General features: G+C 39.1%; 1 protein-coding gene across 1 annotated transcript in view; it reads right to left on the bottom strand.

The window, feature by feature from the left end:
* Window positions 1–19,949, bottom strand: part of LOC135873697 (uncharacterized) — a 168,476-nt gene that overhangs the window by 110,596 nt on the left and 37,931 nt on the right. Inside the window, exons 6-9 of the mRNA XM_065398337.1 lie at window positions 18,306–18,494; window positions 9,205–9,335; window positions 3,840–3,950; window positions 3,289–3,365 (exon numbers count right to left, since the gene is read on the bottom strand). Coding sequence (XP_065254409.1) covers window positions 3,289–3,365; window positions 3,840–3,950; window positions 9,205–9,335; window positions 18,306–18,494 — 508 coding nt within the window. The remainder of the gene's footprint in view (window positions 1–3,288; window positions 3,366–3,839; window positions 3,951–9,204; window positions 9,336–18,305; window positions 18,495–19,949) is intronic.

Genomic DNA, 19,949 nt, shown 5'->3' with positions numbered 1-19,949 from the left:
TGGGGCAGTGCAAAGCAGATCCACCCCAAAGGGAGAACTTTGAGGCATTCAGGGAGACAGAAGGCCTCCTGCAGCAATCTGATGACACAGGAGGAGTGCACACATTGCTACACTACGCTACCTCATGGGATACAATATATTCTTGATCACACGGGCAGCCAGCTTTGCTGGCCAGTGCATGAGGAGGTAATGAGGGAGCGATCCCTGTCATTCTGGGCATGCAATTCTGCACAGCCTTTATGTGGGCTACGCAGACATGGGAGGCTTGTTAGTCTCTCCCCCTTCCCATGCACCTGCATAATGGCCAGGCTGTATTTGACCCTTAATATAAACCTCAGAATTTGTTCAAGTGGCTGAATCACCTATACAACATACAGTAGAACCTCAGAGTTATGAATACCACAGTTACTAACTGACAGTCAACCCCACACCTCATTTAGAACTGGAAGTATGCAATCAGGCAGCAGCAGAGACCAAAAATAAATAAATAAATAAATAAATAAATAAATAAATAAATAAAAGAAAATACAGGATGGTACTGTGTTAAATGTAAACTACTAAAAAAATAAAAGGAATGTTTAAAAGATTTGACAAGGTAAGGAAACCATTTGTGCTTTTTAAAATTTAAATTAAGATGGTTAAAAGCAGCATTTTTCTTCCGCATAGTAAAGTTTCAAAGCTGTTTTAAGTTAATGTTCAGCTGTTAACTTTTGAAAGAACAACCATAACATTTTGTTCAGAGTGACAAACATTTCAGAGTTACAAACAACCTCGATTCCTGAGGTGTTCATAACTCTGAGGTTCTACCGTAATGTTATTTTAATATTAATGTTATTTTAATGTAATGGTCAGGGTACAACAAGAATTCCTATAAACAAACCTTCCCTAGGTTTTCCTTGACTATTGACATTTTCTGACTTAATCCCAGGTCTCTCTCTGTGCAAGACTTAATCTGGAGGTCCTCATTCATTTTGATGAACTGTGTGCTGGAAAAGATACAATGAAAAGATTCCATATTTATAAAACTACACTCACCATTTATTAAGAGGTCTATTTTCAGAGATGATGCAACTGCAGCTAGCACTTTAGTCATGTGCACACAGACCAAGTACCTGTTGTCTCCTACAAACTTTTCCTTCCTGCAACATCTGCTCCTCCTTCCCAGGTCCACACAGGTTACTATAACTCAGTTTCTATTTAGGACTCTTTCTATACACAATTTTGTACTGGTTGGAAACCAGTATAGTTACAGCAGTACAACCCCTAGTGCTGACATAGTTAAACTGGCATAAAGGTGCTTATGCCAGTATAACTTATTCCTGTAAATGTAGGGCAAATACTTAAATTGGTACAAAAACTGTTTATGTCGTCCATTAGTCCAATGGTTTCAGTGGGAGGTCTGCCTGAGTAAGGACTAATCCTGCAACCTGGATGTTGAGTAGTACTTTCTCCAATAAGTAGTCCCATTGAAGTTGATGGGAATAGGACAGCAGAAATAATGCTACACAATGTGAGGATTACAGAATCCAGATTTAAGAGCAGACTTCAGGATTTGACTCTGCAGTTTTATCCTTTAACGGCTGACAGGTCAACCTTAGCCTAATTTCCCAAAATGGAAAGAAGGCAAGGTGGATCTTAAATTTCACTAGCTAATTCCAGCAACCAAAGCATCTGAGAAGGTCCTTTTTTGGGGAGAAAAGTTGTCTGTTTGGAACTTTGTACTTATTTAGTTGTTCATGATGGAAATTATTTCACTTAATTTGGTTAGAACTACATTGACACAGGGGTTCATTAGGACACCCATTTGCTAGCAATTCAATTTAAAATTAAATACACTTTGTTGTGGATTTTATTACTTTTAAACTACTGTATCTAGTGCCTTTATTAGCTGCTAATACACAATTATGAAGGCAAACAGTTTTCATTACTGAACATCAAACATTTAAATAACCACATTTGATCTCTTTTCGGGCTGCAACATTTTCCCCCTTGTTCCTCTCACATAGGTGGATATTATAGCCAAGTGAATAATTTACTCAGTGAATTGAGTCCTCTTTTCTGCTCGTGGGCTGTCATTCCCAGACAACAATTTCCTCAATTTTTTTTGTTAGTTCAATTTCCTCCATGAATTTTTATGCAAGTTATTTGTTTAAAATATTATTGATTGATAAACAATTTTGCTGCAGTTATTCTGTTCTATAATTGCATGAGAGTAACTCATAACTAGGAAGGAGGCTGTCAGAAGCCACCAGGGCTTTGAATCTGTCAGGCAGAGGTAGCAACTAAGCAAGCTTAGGGAGATTTTAGAAAAAAATTCAAGCTAGGCGCAGATCGATCTCTTGTCAATTTCACACAAAGTAGTTGTGTCTGTATGCTCAGTCCTAGTTGCAAAGGGTGCCTAAGACCATTGTCTGGCTCTGTTAACTGACACTGTACCAGTAATCAGGAAAGCGTGTCTGGGAACTCTGTGCCCCGTTTGTATCAGTTAGGCACTGTGAATATGACTGGTCTTTGCAGAAGCACAGTGAGGCCTGAAAGGCTCCTCATATCCTCTGCCATTTTGCACCTGCATAAGTACCAGTCTCAGTGTAACCCTAGGTAAAAAATAGATTAAATTGTAACCACCCATACAATAACATCAGTATTATGCTCTTTGGACAGTAGGATTCTAAGGCTAGACTGAAATTCATTATTTCAATATTCTAGGAATTTCTTGGGGGAGAGGGAGGGGGAAGAAGTGAAAGCAATAGTGCCCAGTTCAAATAGGTTCCGATACCAAAGAGAAGTGGAGGAATTTGAGGTGAACTTTAAATTCCAGAATAAAACTATGATACAGGATGGTTTTGTGACTACAGCATAGGATTGGAATCTAGGTACTATGGCCATCTCTTTCACAGACTCTGTGTGATCTTTGCAGCATTCTTAAATCAAAAGCTTCAGAAGTGACCTCTAATTAGGAATGCCTCCATTTTTGGCTGGCCACTGGAGACTCCCACATCCTGATTTTCAGAAGTGCCATAGTTCCAGCTGACGTCAACATCAGCAGGTACCTGGCATCCCTGAAAATCAGGCCCAGCATGCATAACTAAAATCTGGGGCACCCCAAATCAAAGGCCACTTTTGAATATATAAGCCTTAATTTATTTTTGCCTCAGTTTCCCCATTTGTAAACTAGAAATAATCCTACTTCCCTACTTGTGAAGGCCAACTCATTAATGTTTGTAAAGCACTAGGAGAGCCTGGGGTGGAAGGTGCTATAAAGGTGCAAGGTGTTGTTATGCCACATACCTCTGAAAGGGTTTATGGAATCTGGTGTGCAACATCTGTTTGTTGTGATGAAGAACTTCCTTTTGAACTTTTAAGTCCTACATGGAAGAAAGGGTTTAAAAAATTATCTTCTCAAAAGGACATGTGAGAAAGCACATGGAAGTAAAAAGCTGAAGTTATGTACATTTCTAGAAGTTTGTTTGGATTTTTCAAAGTCCACTAGGAGATTCAGCCACACAACTCCCATGATTTCCAATGGGAGTTGTGTGGTTAAATACCCTAATCAGTTTTGAAAAGCTCTACCTATGCATTTTATACCTGTACATAAAACACTGCACTAAACTCCTTATTTTTACTATGCCTAACTCACAGTTAGATATATATATATATATATATTTCCTACTCAGCTCCTCATGTTTGTCACAGACCACTGAAGATCCCACCACTTTCCCCTGCTTTAAATCCACTTCAGGTCTTTAGGCCTCCCTGTATCAATGTAGCAGTGGTTAAATGTTCTGCAAGAGAGATTAGCATTTCTGTGTCTTGTTGCAATGTGTGGGAAGGTTATTTACATGAGCACTCGTTTCTTCAAGCGGTTCTGCAACTCTCCAGAACTGAGGTGGAAGGCTTGGAGTCATTTTGCCCTTATACAACAGGCTGGAAAAGTCACTCTGCCATGAGAGCTGAAATTGAAAAAATTGAAAACAATACTGTTGATAAAGGGTTTAATATTATAAGAACAAAAATATTGTCCCCAGTTTGAAGCTTTAAGTTCTCTATTGCATATTCTCCGCTTCTTTGTTACAGATATCTTCTGCTGGTGTCCATGAAATGGATGGAAACTCTGTGTGCACCACTGCCAGTACACAAGGAGGCTATCCAATATACAGCAATGGCTACTCCACCAAGCTACAGTACGCTGAACAAGGCCTACTTCCCTCATCAAGCCCCCGAGCGGATAGCATTACATGGAAAAATATATCAAAGGTTCAGTGCTAATGGTCCTATTCAGAAAGTCTCTGTGAGTCTGTAATACATATTGTACATGATAAAAACAGGAAACTTGCTTTAAAATGAATTATTTGTCACTTTTTATACATTTTTATCTTTCCTATTTGCAAATCCCCGAAGTCAGTTATGTAAATTTTAACCTACACTAATTACCTCAGGTGCATGCAAGCCAAAGGAAGGTAGAAGCAGTAGAAAACATACATTTCCATCACCATAAACCAATTTACTGTACGATTTTTTTTAAAAGTTTTCAAAAACAGAGCTGCTCAGATGATGTTATCTAAATTTGGAATAATCATTGTAATATCCCATGAATCAGAGATTTACTGGAACACTTTCAAGTACGTTTTCCTCCGTGGCATAGTACTATCACATATATAACTAAAAAACTCATTTCTCATTGTGACTGCAGCATGGTCTAGGCCAGTGGTTCTCAAACTTTTGTACTGGTGATCCCTTTCACATAGCAAACCTCTGAGTGCGACCCCCAGTTATAAATTAAAAACACTTTTTAAATATATTTAACACTATTATAAATGTTGGAGGCAAAGCGGGGCTTGGGGTGGAGGCTGACACGTAATAACCTGGTGACCCCCTGAGGGGTTCCAACCCCCAGTTTGAGAACCCCTGGTCTAGGCTATAAAAATTGTCCACTGTTGACAAGGGGTGTCAACAAGGGGTGTAGCTGCAGTGGTGCAGAAGGGGTTTAGCTACAAATGCAGACAAACTATGTCCAGCACTGTTTCAGAAAATGAGGTTAATCTTTATAGTGTACATGAGGCATACAACACCAATGGTGTATTGTTTGAGCACAGCACTACTCAGTCACAGGACTCCTTAGAAGACCTGGGCAAATAACTGGGTTTTTTTGATACATGGCAATTTAAAATTTAAAAAAAAAATGTTTCAGGTCAAACAAAATGTTTTGACTGAAATAAAACCTTTTTTTTTTTTTAAACTTTGAATATTTTTAGATTTTTTTTAAAGTAAAACTAAAGGCTATTCCTAAACAAAAACTCATTCTGAACCAAAAAAGTTCAAACAACTTTTTTTCAGAATTTTTTTCTTGTTTGTTTTCAAAATAAACAGTTTGGCAAAACTGCTACAAATTCACAACAGCTTTCAGTGTTTCTGAATCTAAATTTATTGCTGAAAAAAGTTTTGGTCAAAACATTTTTTCCAGCTCTTCTCCTTAGTCCTAACTCCATTTCTGATACTGACTCTTTCCATAGCCTTGGCCAAGTCACTTAATACTTCTTTCTCTTACAGATGATGAAATAGTAATACCTTTTAGGGCTACCTTAAGGAATAATCAGACAAAGGGCCCTTCCATTGATTGCAGAGAGATTAGGATGGAGACTGGTATTTGTAATGAACTTTCAACATGAGCTAGTGTGACAGAATCACAATGGTAAACATTGTTATTATAACAGAAACAAACATGGACTTAGCACACTACTATTAATCAGAAGTGGCTGAAATTTTTTCACTGCGAAATTCTTTCAACAAAATGTTTCTTGGACTCCTTCAAAATTTTCTGTTTTTTTCAAGGAAAAAAAAACAAAACAATTTTTTCCCTTGTGTTTGATCAAAAAACTGAAATAAAAATAAAATTAAATGATTTTTTTTCAAATCATTTGAAAATGTTCAGGGAAAATAAAGCCCATACCATTTCTGACCTGTCCCATGATTCATATAACAACACATCTCTGTTAATGCAATTTCCCCATTGTGTTTCAAGACATTTAGTCTTGTTTAATAGGAGCCCCAGCATATGATGAAATATGACAATATGGGAGTCAAGTATCAGAGGGGTAGCCGTGTTAGTCTGAATCTGTCAAAAGCAACAGAGGGTCCTGTGGCACCTTTAAGACTAACAGATGTATTGGGAGCATAAGCTTTCGTGGGTAAGAACCTCACTTCTTCAGATGCATCTGAAGAAGTGAGGTTCTTACCCACGAAAGCTTATGCTCCCAATACTTCTGTTAGTCTTAAAGGTGCCACAGGACCCTCTGTTGCTTTTGACAATATGGGAGACTCCTGGTGGAAAGTAACTATATGGGCCCACCACCCAAAACACATGTGTTCGGCAAGAGTAGCAGCCATGGAAGCTATATGAGACTTGAGTCTGCAGTAGCAGCCACCACTGCTATTCCACAGCCTGCAGGGTGCAGGGGAAGGATCCTACACACAGAGTGTCTGATCCTTCCTTGCTCTGCATCTTGTGTCCTCATGTACATCAGTGCAAAGTGGGTGTAAGACATTACCAGATCAGAATGGTGGCATATTACACGCACTTTACACTGGCGTAAATGACTACACAAGGTGCAGGGTAATGGAGAATCAGGCCCACTGACTGCCACAGACTACTCCATTGCATAGGCCAGAACAAAAATAAAGGACCAACTTTAGATGAAACAGAAAAGGTGGTGCAACGTAACGTAAACCCTCCCTGTTTTATTTTACACCTACTTGTTAGTTGCTTTCCCTGCTACATCCTCCCCCTTTCCCCTCTCACAATTAAAGTCACTTCAACTTACAGTTCATTATATTGGTTTTTGTCCCCTTATTGCTGTGTATCTTCAACCACCACTTACATCTCAACTGAATTTCAGCCAGTGTCTAGTTGGTGCCAGTTCTGCTGTTGCATAATACTTGTCTATCAAAGGACTCACTGAACAGAAGTGGTGGTGTGCCTGAATTCCATGCCAGTTTGAAAATTGAACTGAAACTACATCCTTTACTGCGTTGTGACTTGCGGCAAACTTTGCTCGGTGGTATCTGCAGGGCAGCTTGGTAAGTTTGCTTCAAAACCCAAAATAGATTATAACATGCATTGACCTAGCTGCAAAAATGTGCCACAGTTGCACAGTAAGATCTGTGCCCAAATTATATTTTTTAGCATAAAAGGAAAAGACTTTCTTTTTACAGAGAAAATGAAATGGATTTGCTGTAGTTGAGCATAAAATTACACACTTGGTCAGTTTAGCCATTTTTAATAGCAAGAAAAAAATTAAAAATTCGTTAAATGCTCTCTGTTTTAAAATTTATGTTGCAGAACATGAAGCAAGATTTACTTTAGTCATGCTACAGTTTTATTACTGTATGTAACAGAAACACATTTAATGACAAAGTTATAGGCTGATCATTTTTTAGTAGATTTGTGAAGCTTAGCATTTTCTTCAGTAAGCGACCTTTGGCAATGAATAATTAGCTGCTCATTAAACACTGTAAGGCTGCATCCTACTATAGAGCTGGGCACCTCATAAATGCCTATACGATAAATTACATTCAAGGCATTGTTTTGAACTATTATAGAAAATGAAGCTGGCCATACGGTACATAAACTGAATAAGGATCTGAACTACCCCAAAGTTCAAGAATGTTTGGATCCAGGGTTTTGACTCAAGGCCATTACATGAATAAATTATAGACTGGGTCATCTTGGTTTACTACTCAGAAAAGAACAGGGACAATAAGCCTAGAAGAGTCTCCATCATCAGGAGCTCAATTACATTAACTCTTAAGTCACTGGCTTTCTCAAAAGTAAAGATTTTTTTCTCTTCAGCCTCCAAATAAAAGAACCTACCTTCTCAATTTTGTCCTGCTGTAAGTACAGAAAATACCTGTGGCTTCCTCAGAGTCTTTAGAATCCTCCTCAAATTCTCCTTGTTCCATACTATCTTCCTCTGAAGATATAGCTTAGGGATTCATAAACTAAGACAGCTATCTTGACATTCTTTGTATCAAAACCTCCAAAGCACCTGTGTGTCTGAAGAGTATTCATGCCAACTGTGTCAGAACGTAGCTGTGAGTACATTTCCCAGACTTGAAGAAGAGCTCCGTCTAAGCTCAAAAGCTTGCTTCTGTCACAACAGAAGTTGATCCAATAAAAGATATTACCTCACCCATTTCATCTCTCAGAACTTTTGACAAATTAATAGTAGAGAACTTAAAACTCAGAGCTCTGAAACAGTGCTTAGCACCGATGACAAGTACAGAAAACCCTAGTGGTGGATCTCTCAATACCTAGAAACCACCAGCTAGCAAATGGCCCCAAATACATTTTAGCTTGTGTGATTTTTCTTGGCTTAGCAGTGAAAAAGGGATGTTTGCCCACTCAGTAATAAAGAAAGATCTTGTTCACAATTTATCTTGGGCTAGCTCCTTAGCTGGTGTGAAATGGTACAGCTCTATCATGTCAACAGAAGGCAATGGAGCTACACCACTCTGGGATGTGACCCAAAACGTCTACGGATAAACTCCAGTTTATCTTGTTACCCGATGTAAAACAGATTGCAAAGTTTTATAGTCTTCTACTGTATAACACAGGCCATAGAACTTACCCAAAATAATTCTTAGATCATATCTTTCAGAAAAACATCCACTCTTGATTTTAAAATTGTTGGGGATGGAGTATTGATCACAACCATTGGTAAGTTGTTACTAGAGTTGATTAGTCTCACTGTTAAAAATTGTATACCTTGTTTCCAGTCTGAATTTGTCTAGCTTCAACTTTGTGCCAGTGGATCATGTTACACCTTTCTCTGCTAAATTGAAGAATCTGCTATTAAATGTTTATTCCCTGTGTAGGTACTTACAAACTGTGATCAAGTCACCTCTTAACCTTCTCTTTATTAAACTAAATAGATTGAGCTCTTTGAGTCTCTCACTATAAGGGTGTGTTTTCTAGTCCTTTAATCATTGTTGTGGCTCTTCTACTAGTCCTCTCTAATCCTCACAACACTCCCCTAAGGTTGGTATACTATTTTTGTGTCTTTTACACAGATGGGAAAATTGAGGCAAAGAACCCAGGTTTAGTGACTTAGCCTAAAGTCACATAAAAAGTAATGGACAGAGCTGAGATTAGAACTGGATTCCTGACTTGCAGATCCATGCTTCAGCTACAATAAAACACTTCCTCACCATGGTATGCAAACCATTGTCATCTAACAGCATATTGCACTGTTCCTTTATCCAACCATTTCCTCTTATATCGACCTTCACATCTTCTTCTGTTTCAAGTACACAGACATGTGCACTTGAACACTCTATAACTAAAAGACATTAAATTAAAATTAGTGTGTGAAAATTACTGTAAAAATAATGAACATCTGTGTACAAGCACTTATAAAATATGTCAATATTTAGTTGTCTGCCTTCATGTCATGTAATTGAATGGGAATCTTTTCCCTTTCACTGCTTCTCTTCAGTTCCTGCCTGTGCTTTATCAACTTATATCCTATCCTCTTTCTTAGGATATAGAGTAACCCCTTTAATAAATCTTCCCCTAAGGGATGTGTCTATCCAAACCATGTGCTTCTCTGCACCCGTTGGCTTTCCCCCAGCATTTAGTTTAAAAACTCCTCTACAACCCTTTTAATTTTACATGTCAGCAATCTGATTCCATTTTGGTTAAGGTGGACCCCATCCTTCCTGTATAGATTCCTCCTTTCCCAAAAGGTTCCCCACTTCCTAATAAATCTAAATCCCTCCTCCCTACACATTGAGACTGTGCCTATCTAATCGTCTTGTGCCTGGAACTGGAAGCATTTCTGGGAATGATACCAGTGAGGTCCTGGACTTTAATCTCTTACATAGCAGCCTAAATTTGGCCTCCAGGACCTGTCTCCTACCTTTCCCTATGTCACTGGTACATGCATGTACCATATCCACTGGCTTGTACCCAGCACTGCACGTAAGTCCATCTAGATGTCTCAAGAGGTCCACAATCTTCGTACCTGACAGGCAATTCACTAACCAGTTCTCCCGGTCATCACAAATTCAATTATCTAGATTTCTAATAATCAAATTCCCCATTACTATTGTCTGTTTGTTCCTAATAACCGGGGTTCCCTCCTCTCGAGGGGTATCCACAGTGCAAGAAGATACATGACATTATTTGGAAGGAGGTTCCCAACAATGGGATCGTTTCCCTCCACTGCAGCTTGATGTTCTCTTTCCCCAAGACCTTCCTCCTCTTCAACAGCACAGAGGCTGCCAGGCTGGGGGCACTGCTTTATTGTGTTTCTGAAAGTCTCCTCTATGTACCTCTGTTTCCCTTACCTCTTCTAGTTCAGCCACTCTGGTCTCAAGAGCCCATACTCCATCTCTGAGGGCCAGGAGTTGCTTCCATTGAATGCACACGTATGCCACCTTGCCCACATGCGTCCATTGCAATAAACTGGATAGCCCCCACTCTGGTGCTGGACTTCCCCCTACGTTATTTTTACCCTTTTGGGACTGTTGGGGTTTTTGGGGGGATGGCCTAAGTTTAGAGTATGTTTGTTAGGTGAAATTACCTCTCACGCTCCCTCTCTAAACTCCCTCGCAAAACTCCCATTTACTAGCTCCTCTGTCACTTAGGAGCTGGCTTTTTAAACCTCTGTTCTCCCTGAGTTAGCCCTGCCTCCTTTTCAAGGGATTAGGGACCAAAGGATAGCCGGCTAGAGCCTCAGTAAGCTATCAGCCTAGCCTAGCAGGGCACTTGGCTCAGCCCACAGCCCCCATAATGGACCACACTATACTCTTTAATCAAGCAAGTACACAGCAAGCAAGAATGCAACAAACAAACAGACAAACTCACCCCAAGGGTCACGTAGTCTCTCTTCTGTCACTTGGAGAACACCCTCACAAAACTCCCCTGTTTGCTGCTACTGTTTGCTTTAACTACAGGGTACTCTATATTTGTCTGCCACGGAATATTCAAAATGACAAGTTGCCACACACAATCATTTATTCTCCCTGTAGAATAGAACTTTACCCCCAGCTCTTCTCCACCAACCCCCACCATGGATCAAAATTACAAAATCTGCTTTACATTTTTAGCTGAAAAGTAAAGCCTCATCATTTTCTATATACCCGCTTTGCACACTCAGCGTTCAGTGCTTCCCAAAATACTGAAATGAGAAGTTGTATCATAGCATGGGCTGAGTATACCTAACATGTTGGGTTGGGCAGAACCCAGATTTCCTGGTGTATGGGACATTTGGGGGGGGGGAAATGTTCTGCATTGGACCAAAAGCTCACATTTCCCCATGGAATGGGAATGCCACGAGTTTGCTTAGAAAAACATTATATAAAATTAAAGCAATATACTTTGTTTCAACTTTTCAATGCAAAATTGAGGCTTCCTAAGGTGTCTACTTCCAAGCTTCCTGCCATGCAGCTGACAGCCTGGCATCCCTGTCTCAAGTCAGGATTCTGAGGGTTTCCAGGCTCCCAGCTGTATGTCAGGTCAAGAAACAGGAATCCATGAGTGGTCACGTAAGACTGTATTCATTGTAACAATTTTTACATTTTTGTGCATCAAAGTGTGCCGGGAATCATCATCATATTGGCTCTGTCTGTTTTAACAGGTGGTCAGTGTTTTATGAAGTCACTTAAACTTCAGCAGGACTTGGCAATCACTAATTCTCTTTGATGAATCTTTTCAATTGCTTCTCTCTATTGAACCATGAAAATAGACTTCCTTTAGTTTAGGATAATGAGGCAGAGAGCTGACCAGTCAGATGTCTTTAAGCAGCAGCAAATGCAGTACCATCATTTACAGTAGCTGTAGGATCCATTGTCCCAGCTCAGTAGAATATCAAGAATTGCTTTCATTATTTAATTGCCTTCTGATCTTGATATAAAAAAAAAAGGTGCACACTTACATGTTTTTGAATACTAAATGGCCTAGGGGCATACTCTGTACACAGTGAAAACACAAAGACAGTCCTCTTTTAGTGGAAAACAAAAGAATATTTTTCCCTTCATTGCGTGACCTCCATTCAAATATTTACTTGCCTTTAACTCATGCAAACACACTTAGCAAAATAATCATATGAGGAATTAAAAGTGCAACGGTGGAGGAGGTGTTATATCCAAATTCCAGGTGCCTAAGCATCACAGTGATGGGCACCTTCTAAACATAAATAATTTTTAAAAATAACATTTTTATAATTTTACTTATGTTCCAATCCCCTTTTTTAAGGAAGGGGGAGTCTTCTGAGGTCAGGATTTTGTTAAAGTTTGATACACAACGTACTATTATTTGTCAGGCATTACTGACTCTATGTTAACCAGAGAAACTTTATACTACTCCTGATGTCAACATGATCAACATTTCCAAACTGAAAAAAGAAAGGTAAAAGCAAAGCATTTACTGATTCCTGATGTGACACACAGCTGGAGGAAGAAAAAAAAATCCTGTTACTCCTTGATGCTCTTTGAGCTAGTCCTGTTTCAAGATGGACTAGAGTAAAGCACTCCAACAAACTGATAATGCATGTCAGCAGGGTGCACACGGATAGTTGGATGGCAGCGGGCTGGCCATACATTTCAGATTTTGTCAGGTTTGGGAATGAGGCAAGTATCCAATCCTGCAAAGTACTTAAGGATATACATGTGTAACGCACTATTCTCTGGAGTAGTCAAAGGACTATCATGTACTATGTGATTGTACAATGCCTAACACAATGGGGTCTTGACTGTTTGAGGCCTGTAGATGCTACCACAATTTATATGACATAATAATGAACCCATTGAAGTGAATGGGACTGGAGAGACAAACAAACTTTACATCATGCTTTCGGCCTCAGTCCTGCAAAGCACCCAAAACAAATCTTTTAACCAATGTGGGGTGAAATTCTGGCCCTACTGAAGTCAGTGGGAGTGTTGCCATTGACTTCAATGGAACTAAGTTTTACTGGTGTTTTTTTGGAAAACCAAAACCGAGTTTAACTCATGTTTTGTTTTTCTTAATCGAACCCTGCCTCCATGACAAGACAGGGAGCTAGACTAGTTGTTAGAGCAAAGGAGTTTTCATTCATGACTTCCATTGGACCATTTTTGATACTCACTGTAGAATCAAATGAGATAATACTTTCTTCCTTCACAGAGGCATTCAGGAGCTTTGTTAACTAAATTTTGAAGAGTATTTTGAGATCCACAGTTGACAGGCACTATAGAAATGCAAAGTATTTTTATTATTATACACCAGCAACAAAGAGTCCACTTCCTACTGTTAGAAATCAACCCTTTGTCATTAAAAAAGCAAAATCCATATCAGACCTTCAGATACATTTGTGTGTCCCCAGTGAAGTCATGTATGTGAAGAGAGAATATGGTTTCAGGACCAATCCTGGGAGGTGTTCAACACACCACACAGAATCTGATCTAGCGACAGTGGCAAAGATGCAGATAAAAGGTGTGAGTAAATAGTGTTGATCCAATGGTAAGGATATTGACCAAAGCGCTTTATTGTATACAACAAGTTGAAGTAAATTGAGGGGAGTGGGTGCTGCAGGATGGTGGATCAGCAAGAACATTTGTCAAACATATATCATGAGCAACTGAACAGCTGGCAATAATAAATCTATTTTCCTAGAACCTTCATAAAGCTTTTCTATCAGTGACTTCCCTTGCTGTCAATTTCTTCTACGTGCACATCTTATGCAACCTTGAATAAGCCACTACTACTGTGTGGCAGTAGGAGTCAGTGAAAATCCTAGAAATGGTCCTATATACATCATTTACATTCATGCCCGTGCAATTATGCCCTGTCAAAGCCTCACTCTGCTTTGAATCATGGCCAATCTTGCCCCTACTCACCAGCACTCGGTTCAACATAGGCATACAGCTTTTCACATGTTATCAAGCCGTGCATATTCCTCCACACAATGAGGAAGCTTCTTGCCTCTGTGCAAAGGTGCTGAGCAAACACTAAGTGCCAGTACCTTGTATTTCCTCTCTGCAATTCTCTCCACACTGCTCAGCAACCTGCAGGATTAAGCTCTACATGTTTAGGGACGGCCTTTCATTGTCATGCTACAGATGTCTTTCTGTAGCTTTACATGTACCCTGTCTGGGATGTACTTGCTAGGCCATGATCCCAATGCAGTCCTACTGAAAAGATTTTCTCCTAGTACAGTTTATTTTTCCTCATTAAAAGCAAACATTATTAGAACTCTTGTAAAGTCATTAGGGCTACATATACGGCCACAGGAAACAATTTTTCTCAGTCCAAATTAAACATTCTCAGGTAGGTTTATTAACAGTGTACCAGCATCTCCATAATACTACCTTCAAAGGACACTGGCAGGCTTCACTTTACAGTATGTTTTGCCTTCCTAGAGATACTGTTAACCCTTGTGTTTACAAAGCAATGCATGGAGTAACTGTGCAACTTAAAGTTCCAGAGCTAAAACCAAATATGATCTTTTGGAAAAGGTGGGGGTGCAACTCCAATTTTTATTTTCTTAACTCTAGTGATATTATGCAATGAATCATTTCTTAAAACAAAAACCGCCAACATGCTATGAAGCTAAGAATAGGCAAATAAACACAATGAACTAAAGAATATATAGCTTGTTACAGCTGCCGCCAGCAAAGCTCCTGTGGAAATCAGATGGCTCATCAGAGAGAATTTTTGGCAGCATAAAAGAAAACAGTATCAACTCTGCTCTATTTCTGAACCTTGTGTGTAAGACTAATCTCATGTATTAACACTGTAAACCGCTGCTTTGTATGGCAGATATATTTTTAACCCTTGGGCTGCCACATTTTTGTTCTCATTTTGTCAATTCAAAGGAATGTGTGGGAGATGTCTATTATGCTCATTTGCTCAGCCTGGGGATTAATTACTCAGTTTGGTCGACATTTGAAAATATTATGTTACCTCCAAAGGCAAAAATTGATAGAAGCTTGTTTCAGGCTCACTTATGTCATTATGCGTAGATTAAATTAATTTATCATAAATTACGCTGGCTAAAGCACATCTATTGGTTTCTAGACCTGCAAAAGGAAATGGAATTTTTTGTTTGTTTGTTTTTTTACAGAGATAAGTAAATACCAAACATTTTTGCATTGTTTTGTAAATTTGCTGCAGTAATACTGTTAGAAGAGACTGACAAAAGAAAAAGAGAGCTTCTCCAAAACAATATAGACCAAATGGACTAGCAAAAGTTGTACTTGTTGTGTACAATGGTGGTGTTTCTGAAGAAGTTCAGCACAAATTGAAAATACAAGTCCCTTGAAGTAACCTAAGCACTGCACCTGATGGCTTGTCTACACAGAGACACTCAAGCAAATTAATCCAAATTAACTAAAGGTGTGAATTTAAAGTTGATTAGTTAAACCATATTAAAACCCTGTGTGGATGCTCTTATTCAGAATTAAAGTGGCCTTAGGGCTTGTTTACACAGAGCAGTAATGAGCTCCATGGGGGTCTGATTTCCAAAGGACACTAACGTGTTGCACATTAATTGGTCCGCATAGACCCTGCTGGCATGAACTAAAAGTTCCCTAGTGCACATTAATGTGGTACTGTACTACGTTAACAGCACTACATTAAAGTGCACGAGGGAAGTTTTAGGTCACATCAGCAAGGCCTACATGGGCCAATTAATGCATAATATGTTAGTGCACTTTAGACATCACACCCCTCTATACGCATTACTGCTCCACGTAGACAAGCCCATAATTTGGTTAAATTGAATTAAGGACACTTTCATTCTGAATAAAAAGATCTACACAAAGGTTTAATGTGGTTTAACTAATCCACTTTGAAAGTTAATTCTGATTAACTTTAGTAAAGGTTCCCATGTAGACAAGCTCTAAGAAGGATATATTTATATACTAAAGAATGTGGAAAGATAATCCATTAAAGGAAACAGTGGACAGTCACATGCTTACCCAAATGTCTGAATACTAGTGTGACACAACAGCTACAGGAGTCTTGATAGTTGACAGTGTAATATCCAAAACTACCTTATATCTTTGACCGGCAGGGACTAAGCGCGTCATGGACATGGCACTGATGGTTCCAGGGAAAGGAAAGGCACAGATATCACAGATCTCCAATATTTATGGTGGCCAGCCACAGAGCAGTAGGAATTTTGCAGTGACCCTATTGTTAATCTCCTTAGATGTAGAGCTAATTTCTGTTCTGAATTGTTACTGCTGATGATGCATCAGAGTGGGATGGGGTTACAAAATAGGAAACATGGAGGGACAGAATTAAGAGAGGTAGAAAATCTACTTCATCCATGATGTACTTCATCTATGGAATCAGGACTTCATCTATGGAATGGAATAGAATACCTTGAGTCCCTATTTAAAGGTAGGTAACAAATCAACTCAGTCTTCCATAAAAAAAACTAAAAACCCAGTTAAATAATTATCTCTTTCCACTGGTGCTTATTAAGAGCTAATAAACTGATAGTGTGTACAACATGTGGATTCAAATGTTCCCTTGTCAGTTACGAAGCTTTTCTCCATAATTCCAAATCAGATTTATAGGCTACTTCCCCAATCAAATCAGATAATATAAAAGTAATTTGATTCCAAACAAAAAATCTTTATCAAGCTGAAGTTAAGGCGGGGAGCAGTAAAAGTCTAGCAATACCCTAGGGTGGTCTTTAAAAAAAAAAGACCCAAAAAAACATAGTTCTAATATGGGACTGAAAGAGGCATTCTCCTCCTTCCTGTAACTCCCGGAGCAAAGTCCCTGTCTCTCACATACTTCCTGGGAGCCACAGAAAAAGGCCTCTTCTCCTTAGATGTGTACAAAAGATGGCCACATGGGTAAAAACATTAGCCCCATAGAAAGCCTTAGGAGTTTTATTCAGTGTCATCCCAATCCACACCGCCTGCAAGCATTTGGAAGCTTGTGGGGGTCCCCCTAGCTTCCATCTTGCAAATGTTCAATGGGTTCCTACAAACCTTCAACCTCCTTAGGAAGCTTGTTTGTCCCTAGAAAGCTACAATTGCTAAATGCTAAAATGAGCTTAAATAGGATTATCAGCCTCTCAATGAACCTATTTACCAATACGTTTATAAAAAAGGTGACAACCCTTCAGGATCAGCTGAGTATCAAGAGGGTAAGTGATAGTTGGGAGGGATCCCAACAACTATATTAAAGCTTGCTGAGGGTGGGAACCCTCTATGCACCTACAAAGTCTGTAGAAAAGGAACAATGCCCCCTGTTCTGCTGCTCCCAGGCTTCCCATATCCACTGTCCCCTTTTGCTCTCTACTACATTGTTCCCCAGTCTGTGGGCACCATCCATGTTCTCTATGTTCCACCCCATGCTTCATGATCTGTGCAACACGTCTTCTTGTGCACATCCTAAATTCCACAGGATGCAAACACCTCAAGAGGTCTGCAGGAAGGAGGTAAAGGAACCAGCAGGGGGAGACAGCAGATTAGGGAGGTATCCCTCTCACCAAATAGATTAATCCAATAAATGTAATTGTTGAAGTCTATTTCTATAATGAAAAGGTCTAGAAACGTACTTTTTAAAAATAAAAGCTTAGGTCACCATCCCTCACTTGGCAGCCTTCTTTAAGCCCATCAGAGCCAACGAACCATTCTCATGTTACTAATTTTTTTTTAAATGATAGATTAATCCATTAATCTTTGCTTGTGTGCACTAGATTTGGGGTGAGACTTTCAGAGGCACAAATGGTACCCACAACTACCATTTAGCCTCTGAAAAGCTAACCTTTGACAACATGAGTCCAGTAAACTAACTTTTCTATCATCTGCTCTCTCTCTTTTGGCTACAAAAAGGCAAAAGGAAGTTAGAAGAGGGGTTTTTTTGGACTCTGGTGAACATTTCTATCTTTAGAATTGAGGAACCCCTTGTCAATTTCCTTCAAATTTTCTTCCTTGTTCCCAAACCTAACTTTCTTATTCTGTAGATTAATATAAATATACCTTTATTTGCGGGGGCGGGGAAGGATGAAAATTGGGCTTATGATTCAAACCCCACTGTAACCTTAATTATTCAATAGCTAGAGGCATAGGAAAGAATCAGTAAAGGAGGTTATTTTTATTCACACTAAGACAGAGATAAGGATAAAGGTATTAATTTAGTAAAATTTAGTTACCTTAGTAAAATTCCAATGAAATAAAGCAAGACAATTAAGTGGGTAATCTTTATCCTGTCAATATGCGTGTCATTGGCCAATGAAATAGATCGGTGGTGTACAAGGTTGAAAAGTCAATATCATGCTATGAAGCAAACAATGAAATTGTCTTACAGTTCTTAACTCTGACCTGTTCCAGTGCAAAGCTGCCAAGCAGAATTATGTCATCCTGAACATCTTTCTCAAACTGTTCAATATACGGAGAAATCCCTTCATCTTCAACCTCCTTGCGAAGGTCAAGTGTCTTAGTGAAGCTGACAGGCCTTACTGAATCTGAGAAATCTTCACAGATGACATGAGCTGCTTGAAACAAAAGTGGCAGATTATTTTTTACTTAATGGCATTTAGTTCATTGATTAGTACTTTGTGGGCCACCTAGCTTTATGACAACTATCAATGCCATGAAAAGAACACAATAACATTAAAACAACGGCAACATATAGATTCCAAATTTCATAATCAGGAAAACTATCCTTAATAGCAGCATAGGTTTATATGAATGCAAAGCTGTGTTGGTCACTTTGTTTTTTAAATTATTTATTAAGTCACAATCCAGAAAGAGGTTTTACACATGCAGGGTCATTTCATCTCTAGTGTAAGTCTAGTGATGTTAAATGAATTGGAACCAGGATTGACTTTCACTGGCAGGATTATGGAACTATAAAAATAATTCCTATTTGAAGGAATTCTTAGGCAGGCTCATTCTAATAATTTCACCTCATCTTGGAGGATCAAATTCTACCCTCAGCAATGCACACTCAGCTCCTATTTAATTAATTGGGCCTAATTCTGTTCTTAGTTACACCTGTGCAAGCTAGCTAACTTCAGTGGGGTTGTATGGGTATAATTAAGGTGATGTCTACAGTGGCCTGCAGTTTGGACTACAGGGATGTGAACAGCAGTACACATCAACATGCTGCGCTGTAACTCCCCCATGTGGACACTGCGGACGCTAAATAACAGGTTACTAGTTCACATTAATGTAGGGCTATTTGAAGAGGGCCACTTTAACCTGACCTAGGAACCTTTTAGTTCTCACCCACAGCATCTACACGGGGGAGTTACAGTGCAGCACTTTGGTGCGCACTGTTATTCACACCCCCATAGACCAAACTGCAGGGCAGTGTAGATAAGCCCTAAAAGTAGTATTCAGCCCACAGTCTTTATACACTTAGTACTATATGCTGTCAAACAAACAAACAAATAACCCCAAACATCCTATTTATTCAGAAAGTGTATGTTAAAGGAAATATGTTTTTGGTGTTTTCAATATGATTCGATATGTTGCTCCCCAGAATATCCTCTCATTCATATCTGCTGGAGGACTAATACTAGTTTTGGACACAAATAATAAAGAGGACTCTTTTGCTCATTTTTCCACATTAGGATCACTAAGACATGACAGCTACCAGGTTGTCCACATCTCACTTTGTCTTGTTTGCTTCATTTATCTGCAGACAAATGCTTGTTTTTGTACTTCTGTGTTTCTCTTTCTCTGCAAGAAAACTTCATATCTAGCTATCTGTCTGTCTCTCAGTCCATCTTCAGACATAAAAGCACTTAAAAGATTTTTCTCACTTCCCTTTGAAGTCTTTCATTCTCTAATGAAGACCAGAAAAGGAAAGATAAAATAAGGCTATTAAAATTTGCAGTTTTGTTCACTACTCATTGTTGAATGACTTTAATTGTGGAGGCTCCCAAGTACTTAAATCACCTCTGTGCCACCAACACACAGGAAGCAGTGTGTTTTTTTAATTT

This window comes from Emys orbicularis, chromosome 2 (assembly GCF_028017835.1).
Source record: "Emys orbicularis isolate rEmyOrb1 chromosome 2, rEmyOrb1.hap1, whole genome shotgun sequence".
NCBI classification, from domain to species: domain Eukaryota; kingdom Metazoa; phylum Chordata; order Testudines; family Emydidae; genus Emys; species Emys orbicularis.
Note: the sequence above shows the minus strand (reverse complement) of the source record. Positions and strands in the feature narration are given on the sequence as shown.